This window comes from Python bivittatus, unplaced genomic scaffold, assembly GCF_059951505.1.
Source record: "Python bivittatus isolate LINGU-HERP-01145 unplaced genomic scaffold, Pbiv_v1 ctg000430_np1212, whole genome shotgun sequence".
NCBI classification, from domain to species: Eukaryota; Metazoa; Chordata; class Lepidosauria; order Squamata; family Pythonidae; genus Python; species Python bivittatus.
Genome location: NW_028277071.1, coordinates 2,628,139 through 2,638,235, shown reverse-complemented (window position 1 = coordinate 2,638,235; position 10,097 = coordinate 2,628,139). Strand labels below are relative to the sequence as shown.

The 10,097-nt window shown below is 37.2% G+C and overlaps 1 protein-coding gene across 1 annotated transcript; it reads right to left on the bottom strand.

The window, feature by feature from the left end:
- Positions 1-222: 222 nt before the first annotated feature.
- LOC148215260 (vomeronasal type-2 receptor 26-like) lies at positions 223-8,212 on the bottom strand. The gene is made up of 5 exons (XM_088143961.1): positions 7,980-8,212; positions 6,557-6,848; positions 4,494-5,354; positions 1,473-1,599; positions 223-1,133 (listed from the first exon to the last, which is right to left on the bottom strand). The coding sequence occupies exons 1-5, from the start codon at positions 8,210-8,212 to the stop codon at positions 223-225; spliced, it is 2,424 nt and encodes an 807-aa protein (XP_088000087.1).
- Between the last annotated feature and the right edge of the window lie 1,885 nt (positions 8,213-10,097).

Below are 10,097 nucleotides of genomic sequence, written 5' to 3'. Positions count from 1 at the left end.
AGTTCTGAAAAGTTTTTTTCTTTTTTCTTTTAAAGATTGTATTCAACTGAACAGAATTAAAATAATTGTATAACGGTTACAATACATTAGTTTCATATATACTGGAATGTAACTCTGGAGAATTCCTAAGAGGTTACCTCTTGATAAGTGCTATTTATTATATCTTTGAAAGTTTCTGCCCTCCCAAAGATAACATGAACTATTAATTCTCTTCATACTATTTTATGCTGTTCTGTTGTTTTGTCTTCTTAGTTGATCTTTCTTGTTCATATCAGGCCTCAACACTATGATATAACATTTGGGAAAAAAGATACAAATCAGTAACCCAGCACTAGAAGCTATCATGGAGAAGATCTCCACAGCAACCATATATTTTCCTTTTGTGCTCAGATATGTTGGAACAAAGGACAGCCAAACACTGCAGAAGACCAACATGCTGAAGGTGATAAACTTGGCTTCATTGAAAGCATCAGGCAATTTCCTTGCAAGGAAAGCCACTGTAAAGCTGATAATGGCAAGGAAGCCCATAAAGCCCAAGACACAGTAGAACATGAAGGCAGATCCTTCGTTACACACCAGAACTATTTCTTCTGCCACTGAATTCATGTCAGCATCTGGGAATGGGGGAGAGGTTGTCAGCCATGTCGCACAAATAATTCCTTGAATAAATGAGCAGCCCAACACAATAGACATGGCTAATCTTCTCCCCACCCATTTGGTCATCTTGGACCCTGGCTTGGTGGCCATGAAAGCCAGAACCACAATGATGGTTTTAGCCAAAACACAAGAAATAGCCACTGAGAAGATGATCCCAAAGGCCATTTGACGAAGGACACATGTCACCTTGTCAGGTTGCCCAATGAATAGCAAAGTACAAAGAAATGATAACAGGAGAGCAATAAGGAGAGCATACGTGAGGTTCCGGTTGTTGGCTTTGACTATGGGACTATCCTGATGCTTAATAAAGATCCAAAGGACTCCAATTGTGACCCAAGAAAAGAGAAGAGCTGAACTGGCCAAAATAGTCCCCAAAGTTTCTTCATACTTCAAGAATGTTATAACTTTGGGGAGACACAAATCCTGCTTCTCATTGGGATACTGATCTTCTGCACACTGAAAACAGTCATCCAAGTCTAGGAAATAAAATAGCACTCTACTAATTACACACAAATAATCAAAATGGAATAATACAATGTTCAAAGAGAGTTCTGTTTAATATCTGAAAATCAAATGTGTTAGTATCGTTGCCATAACCTTACCGTTGCAAAATGATTTGCTTAGGGATGCACTGCTTGTAATTAAATCTTAAAATCTTTACAATATATTTATTTGCATCTATGTTGCATTGGACCAATTTGCCAAGCTGAATAGTTAATCTTTGGCACTGCTTTCTAAATTTTTCAGGCACATTATTTACTCAGAGGTTCATTTAGGTGTCGTTCAAGTGAAAAAATTGTAAAATTACATCTTACCCTCCTGGTTGGAGATCTTGCCCTGTGGACATTGAAGACAATCATAGCAGCAAAATGGCTTCCCTTCTATCTTGCTCTTACTGTAACCTGAATGGCACTTCCCATTACACAGAGAAAGTGGCTGGGCCTATCCACAAATAAAAGGAGAGAATGGGTTGTCTTTGGCAAGTTTTTATCTGCTGCCAGCGTATCAGGGACTGTCCATCCAGTCTGCTTCCCTACCGCCACGTGTTGTGTCAATAATAGGAGATGGAGAAAGATGCTTTTATCAAGAAGCAATTTCAGCAGAAGAGAGATCTCAATAAGCTCTTGCATTAACTCAGAATTTTAATGGCCAATGGTCTAATTTTAATGAGGGAAGAGAGAGAATAAGTTTGTTTGTAATTGCTGTAAAGATCAGAAATCACTTTTTTATGTATCTTTTATTATTTCTATTTGTATGTCTTTTCCCATTTTTTTTTACTTTTTCACTTCTCATTACTCTTTCTTCTTTTTTTTCCTTTTCTTTAATCTCACTTTATATCATTTGATGTTTATCTTTTATCTCTGAATTTTTCTGAAATTAAAATTACGTGTAAAAAAGAGTTTTAATGACCATAGGTGGCATTGACAGATGAAGAAATTACTCTTTTTGTATTCAGTACTTTTTTTCTGTTTTATTCTTCTGTGTTTTCTGTGATGTCCCATTTTGGGATTGTCAGTTCCAATATAACATTTGGCAAATTTGGTTTATTAGGACGAAGCTTGTGATAGGTGGAGGAATGTGCAGGAAAAAAGAGGATAAAGCAGAAATGCTGATGAATACTGGAGGGCCGGGGCAAAGGTGGAGGGAGTGCTTTTTGTCTCAAAGGGTGGATAGACAAAATTATTTTACCCTCAGAAAGATCACTTGGGACAAGAGTCAGATTGTCCAGGTGTTCATTTGGCACATCTTTTGCATGGCTCTTTCTGAAACCTTTTCCTTTCATTTGAATTCTGAATCAACAAACCTGTGCTGGTTTCTCAGATCTCCCATCTCTTCCCTGACACTAACACATACCTGTTGGGTCTCTAGTGGAAAGATTTGCTAAGCCAAACCAGATGGGCTGGAAAATCTTCAAGTGTAACACTCTGTCTCTGAATGTGGATCTGGGATTGAAGATAGTTTTCAAAACAGTGAAATGATGACTGGACGTAGGTCAAAATGTGAATGAATGATACCTGGTTAAAGCTGTGTGGCCATACAATAGTGTCATCAATGCTTAACATTTCCTCTTGGGAATCCATGGGGACTGTCCTTCCAACCTTGATTCTCAGGAAAGATAGATTTGAAAATGTGATCCAGTTCATAATATCAAATCCAGTCTCTAACTCTCCATTTTGGTTGAAGGAAACTTTTTCCCCAGCACTATTGTTAAATGAGACACTTCTCACATACTGGTTGAGCTGCATTGGAAAAGAAGCAGAGTTATTTATCAGGATGAAGAACAATATTCCTTTCCCTCTTGGAAGTATATACATAATAAACTTTTAAAAAGTGTTATGAAGGATAGTTGGTGACGTTACAATGGCATTAATACTTAGCATTGCCCAATAGGCCATTATTATGATTAAAATGCATCCAGAAAACAAAATATGGAACCATATTCCATCTAAAAGAAATATAGATAAATAACAGAAAAATAGATAATAAAAATTATAAATTCCAGTCCAATTTAAAGAGGATAAAGATATTGAGCAGGGCAATTCAGTGATGGTGAAGAGATGGAACTGTTGTTCTTTTTACAAAGAGAGGTTTTAAATCTTAGCCCCTCAAAGGAAACTCAGCTCTGATGAATCAGCAAAGACCACATCTCTATCCAAAGTAACTGACAATTCTTTCATAGCACATTAGCTGTAACTACTTTGTGACTCCTGTTTTCTCCATTAAACAAATGGAGACTGTGAGTTCTAGTCCTGTGAAAGCCAGCTGGGTCATTTTGGGCCAGTCACTCTCTCTCAGCCCAACACATCTCACAGGGTTGTTGTTGAGGTGAAAATAGGAGGAGGAAAATTTTAGGTATATACACCGCCTTGAGTTACTTGTAAAGTAATAAAGTCGAGATTAAAAAGTCTTTAAAAAAATCCCTAGAAAATAAGGGCCTATTAACTGACCATAAATTTAAAAAAAGAAAAAAAAATCATGGAGGCACAAGAGAGTTTCTTTTTGCCTCATGAACTTGTGACCAATGAACTGTCACTCGTGCACTACTTGTGTCTTGCATATAATCCTAACCACAGGAGTTTCTGTTCCCACATATTTAACGTGACCAACACAATCATTCCAAGGACAAAATCTGTGTGTGGAGATCCATATCTGGGACTTCTTCACGGAATCAAGTTTGAATTATTTTGAGGGTGGTGTCTTTGAATGTCCAGAGGATCATGGTTATGAGTTGTGTGAATTACATGTAACATCTTCTTCTGTGTGGCTGTGGGTGCATGTCTGCATTTGTAGGTGAGAAAGTCTTCAGACAGTTCATGTACTGTATTTACAAGGAAAAGCACCTCCTCTCTGCCCCCAGTGAGGAATATGAAGATAGAGCTTTAGACCACTTCATAACTTTACCCTTCTTTTCAGATGACCCCCTAAATGGAATGAAAAATACAGCACAGTATGAAACCTTATGAGTTTTAAGACTAATCAAGAGGGTCCCAGGTTCCCTTCCAAATTCAGTAATCCCTGAGTCTCAGAGGTCGTTTATCAAAGTGGGTACCTGAGATAGCAGCAGTAGAGAAAGCAGGAAAAAGGAAACAGGAAAATATATTGAAATGATCTTTCTCAATTCTTACCAGTCAAAATGAGGGAAGGAACCAGAATAAAAGATTAAATTCTAAAAAAGAAAATTATATTTCGCATAATTTCAAAATATGACACACAGGTTCTAACTAATCTTGGAATAATGACTTTCTTCATCATCCAAATTTGGTCTTTCTACTGACCCACCAACAATCAGTACAGATATGGTGAAGCCACCATAGTTTGATTGCTTAGGACATTACCTTCCACAGTGGTTGCTTCAGAAGATTCAGTTTGGTTTCATGTTCACCTGCTCTGTACTTTGTTATAGATGAATATAAGTCACGCAAAGCATGTGCTACCACATAGGCTGCATTGTAGATGCTGTAGCTGTGGCCAGTCATCTGCATTTCAAAGACAGATGTAGGAAGTGTATCCAGTTTCTCCTCTCCATTGCAGAGGGCCTCACCTTCCTTGTCAATCATGTTGATGGGGAATGAACATTCAAATGCAGTTCTCCAGAAGACCTTGAAAAGGCTATCTTCTTTTTTCAAGATAGGGTTTCTTGACTGAAGAAATTCCTGGAATCCCAATATCTTCTCTGAGTGAATTGCAAAGGATAGAGCACCATGGAGGAAGACTAGGTCAATATTTCTTATAAAGGGAACTGATGTGAAATCCATCTGGGCTGTCATAATCCAGATTTTACCTTTCTTCCATAATGGTACATTATCATCTTTCAACCTGTTGGAAAGTACTCTTAGAAGTATTATGTGATCAGTTTCACCATGAAGGACCACAACATTAACAATGCTGCTCATAACTTCATAATATATTTTACTCCCCTCTTCCAGTGAATCAACCAGGCCATTGGAATAAGTACTTCTGGGGAATTTTTCAATGAAGGCAAAGCAGATGCCTCTCTTGGCAAACATGGGAACCACATTTTGCACAAACCTCTCACCATTCTCATTATTTACAGTATATGCACCAATCCATGTCCATTTGAAATGAAGCAGTAGTTTGACAATAAGCTTGTACTGATGTTCTGCATTTGGGAAAATCTGTTGGTAGAAAGCATTCCGATTTTTGACATCAGTTTCTGGAACAAACCCATATATGATCTAAAAATAATGAAGAATGAGAAAGACATATTTTCAGATAAACTGTTGGTAGTGACAGTCTTTCAATACTGTAGCTCTAGATTAGAAATGAAGTTGCAATCCATATTTCCAATTTGGAATCCCGTTATATTTCATAACTGTATTTAGGGAGTCTTCGTGAACTAGAAAGTTTCAGAATTTCCCCATGACCTTATGAATGAACAGGACCTGAAGAAATGAAGCAAGTAGATCTGTAATTCTACTGCATGTAGAGAACGAGACAGCTGAGCGACATGAGCAAAACTGATCCATTGTACAGTTTGACCGGTTTTTCCAAGCAGTTGCATGAGTTTATATCTCATGGAATTAAGACTTCTCAAATGATTTTAGTGAAGCAGAATTTGGAACATATTTCCTAGCATTGGAGTTTTCTGTCCCATATCTCAAGATAAAGTATTTGACAGATTCTACTTTATTATCATTTTCAGCTCTAGTTACTTTGATAGACAATGACTGAATATGGATGTAACCTTATAGAGAGAGAGAGGGCAAAATATAAATGCCTTTATAACTGCTTTAAAAAAAAAAATTGGAATTCACTCATTTTTCTTTTTCTTTTTCTTTTCTTTTTCTCTTTTTCTTCTTTTCTGTCCCTTTTCTTTCATTTTTTTCCCATTTACTTATCACTTTTCTTTTACCTTTCTTTACTTTTTCCTTTAAATTTATATTATTTTTGCTTTGCAAAAGACTTCTTTAATAAATATTAATTAAAAAGACTATGATTGAATATCAATGTCTATCATACATAAAGAGAGAGAAAAAAAGACTGAAATTCACTAATCAACCAAGCTCACTTTCTGTGTCTGAAACTGTCTGTGAGCAGTCCCAGCATTCAACACTAATCATTCAAATGTATCCTCGCCAGATGAAAATGCTGTGGTATAAATAATAATAATGGAGGAGGAGGAGGAGGATTCTGTCCATCTATTTGACAACCCTTTTAATGTTTGTTTACTATATAAGACCATGATGGCTTCACTCTTCACTTCTGGCTTTAATTGAGGTATTGATTAAACCAAAACCAAAAGGGGCAGGCCAAAGCATTGATCCTCTACTCTGTTTCATAAGCATGCCACAGGACAAATATTTTGCAGCTTCCAAAAGTCTTTACATCAATCCTAATGCTCTTCATTCCTATGCCACCTACTTCATGAGCATCATACCTGTGGCATCTTGTACAATGACAGGATGTTAGCCATGTGCAGACAGACCTCCGAAGTTGGGCCTCCAATGACTGCTATTGGTCTGTTTTGCATTTCACAGTTGTAGTTGGGAATGAATCTGCCTTGTGTAGAGAAGAGTTCCAATGAGGCACGAAAAGTCCAACCTGGAGAGAAATAGGAATTATAGATATGGAAGCCCAGGGTGTGATTGGATAAAATACGGGGATTTGCATTGATCTCCTTGATGGCAAACTCTAGGGCCAGGATGTGTTGGTAGAGAGGAGTCATAAACCTGAAATGAGAATTATACACTGTATCACAACAAATTCAGTTCAAACGATGATACATGGTATAATTGAGTTCAGTGTAATATTTCACACTGTCAACCTACATGAACATGACAAAATATTGTTCACACTGTGATGACTTTTCTAGATCCATAAGCTTGATACTCATAGCATTTTTGAAAAACAATTTAAGACTATTCATCTAAGATTGATTTTTGCAACCAATTCTTCCAGTGAATGTTTTCCCCAGCGTACTAATCTTTCTCTCTGTATTTTGGAATAACTTCCTTACTGATGGTCTCCAAAATGGTACTGATGAGTGGGGAAGAATGAGTTCAGTATAAAATCCGTGCACAGTTTACTGGGCCTTCATCTACTCTAGCCTGTTCTACCAAAGCAAACATTAAAACATTCTGCATAGTCACTAGTGAGGGATCCGCTTTTAAATGTATGGAGAAGTACTGGGATGTATAGAGCTATACCCACAAATGCATCTCTTGATGGGAAACTAGATTCATGGAACTATAGCTTTTTTTTTCTTTATTTTTTTGGCCTTTCTCTCTTTTTTTAAGGGAAGAGAAACTGGGACAAAAGTTGTTTTCGTAGCACACCATAGAAGACCTCCATCTGCACTGACTAGTTTCCTGCAGTGAAGCAGAGGGTTGAACTCAGTAGTCAGCATGGCCCATTCCAGTTTCATGTGTTTATGAATATGTTTTGCCATACATAGAGTAATCTGACAATAGAAACATTTTCACATCAGAGCATCATATATTCTCACATGTCAGCTAAGTATTTCCTTTTACCTTGGTGATGTTTCCCTGCCTCTCCCCTAAATACACATTTCTATTTGTGCTATTATTGAATTATGGCAAAATGTGAAAAGTAATCAAATATTTCTTCTCAGGGAAAAGGACAATGTGATAAAAAAGGAACATGAGGAGCTGATGATGAAGGTGGCAGAGGAGGAGGAGGAGGAATCATAAACAGATGCTCTTCAGCAAAAGAAGAGTTGATACTATATATATAAAACTTTGCTTCAATAAAAGCAAAGCTAGCATGAATCTATAAATACGTCCCCTTGATAAAATCAATAGGTTTTGTGTGTGTGTGTGGCTGTTGTTGAAAGACCTTACACGATGTCCTCAAAGAGCTTCTTGGAGGGACGTTCTATGAAGTTTATCATTGCATAAAAGATGTAGATCTGAGACAAAATGTCCACAACAATGAGATCTCCTTCCTGATATTGCTTGTGAAGAAAAGGCAGAGGGTCACTGATGCTGCATTTAGCACTGGGAATCATGCACACCACTCGGGGCAAAAACACTAAAAGAAAAGCTACAAAAACCACTGTCCTGAATAAAACCATTCTTGCTGAAGGCCAATTCACCTGTCCCAACATCGTCCTTCTTTAGGTAGCATGGCTTGATTGAAACAGCTACTTGGTTGGTAGCATAGCTTTCACTGGGCAGTAGAAATGATCTATTAACCAGTCCCTGAAGAGCAATCACTATAGCTCAGAAATATAGAAGTGGATAGTTCTACCTGTACTACCAGCTACAGAAGCTCTCCTGGGATTAGGAGGTGATAATTACAGTGGAAAAATTACCAGCCTGGCATCAAAGATCTTAGGAAAGAGGTTCTCTGAATAGGAAAACATGTTTTTCACAACTCTGTGTGACAGCAAGGAGTACAGAAAGGCTTTAAGTTATTTAAATTGTATTCATTTAAAGCATTTCTATGGCACTTCTCATTAAAAAAAATCTCAAAGCCTTTTAAAATTGCAAGCTTATACATATGGACAGCAAGAGAAGAGTTCTTAATGAGAACTTAAGAAAGAATTAGAGCTTTCCTGTATTTGGAATAGGAAAAGAAGAGATTTTTGCTATTATTGTTTCAGAATTTAAAGCAAAATGGGCTAATATGTCAAATGATAGGTAATACTCTATACCTGTGTTGGCCAAATTAAGGTAAAAGGATTACACATGCCCAAAGACCTTTTTTACACCCCCAACCCCCTTTTAACAGTAATTGCTCAAAGTCTGAAGTCAAATTGCCTTCTCTTTCAAGGCTAGAATCGCCTGATATTGTTTCTCATAGTTACAATAAAAACACATTCCCTCTCCCCACCATGAGAAAGAGGAAAAACAAAATCTCAGCCTTTCTGATAAAGTACATGTAGTACAGTTGTACATATTTTGCCCTGGCTCCCCCAGTCCCCCACCCCCAAAGAAAGTAATGTAGGTAATATAGCTGTCATCCACTCCCCAGAAAGTTCACCTCTGCTCTGCAAAGTTTCTTGCATTTGAGGTCAGCTTCACTGAGTTTTGCTGTGGGCTTCTGTTCAGATTAGGGAAACAAGTTTTCATAATATCAGCTGTTGCTGGTTAGTGGGTTGGCCAGTTTTATACTTACAGACTGATTTGGAAATTCAATTATTGTTGAAGATACACAGATCTGCTATTAAACTGGTGCAGAGTAATTACACTGTTCATAATTTTTCAGCAGCATAGAATTTGTTCAGTGGTCCAGTTTTTCATAACTGAAGTACTCCAAAATAAGGGTTGTGCCAAATCCTGCCTTGAAAGATTTTGTTTTACTTGGAAATGAGACTTTTGCTTTTCTATTTAATTCTCAAGGGCATTTTTCCCTTAATTTAATTGATGGCCTTTTTGAGTTTCCTTTATTGCTGGAGGTGGCAACATCTGAAACTTTCATATTTCAAAGTTTTCCTGACTTCTAGGAAGGATTTCCTTTTGACCTTTTACCTTGATATTTAATTAATATGTCAGAAACTATAGAGGCTGCAGGCTGCTGGACAGTTGTAGAGTGACAAGCAGGATGTTCACATATACTTCATGGACATGTTGTAATTAAACCAGTTCAAGATTCTCTGGTATTGTAAATAGGGGTGGGGGGAAAGGTTGAAAGAGCAATAGGACTGCATAGTACAGAAAGAGAGTTATCCTCCGTGTCTATTTTTCAGGGATTTGAAGAACAGCTGGATGTTAAGAACATGATGTTACCTTAAAGCAAGAATTCTTAAAATGTGTGGTAATACAATCACCAAAACCTTGAACAGCTGGACACGATGTCCCCCAGGATTTAATTATTTCATTTTAGGGTTTTAGGTTGGGCAAGAAACACATAAACCACATCCTTTAATTAAATTTATTTATTTATTTATTTAATTTTTAATCCTTATATCACAAAGATTCTTGGTGGTTCCCTGTAGATGCCCTGTGCACTGGGGC

Excerpts from the sequence above, each read along its gene's own strand:
- LOC148215260 (XM_088143961.1), bottom strand. The coding sequence starts at position 8,212 with ATGGTTTTATTCAGGACAGTGGTTTTTGTAGCTTTTCTTTTAGTGTTT. Across the intron at positions 1,600-4,493 it reads TGAAGCAACCACTGTGGAAG|GCCCAGCCACTTTCTCTGTG; the intron begins GTAATGTCCTAA and ends ATTTGTGGATAG. Across the intron at positions 1,134-1,472 it reads CAAGATCTCCAACCAGGAGG|ACTTGGATGACTGTTTTCAG; the intron begins GTAAGATGTAAT and ends TTTATTTCCTAG.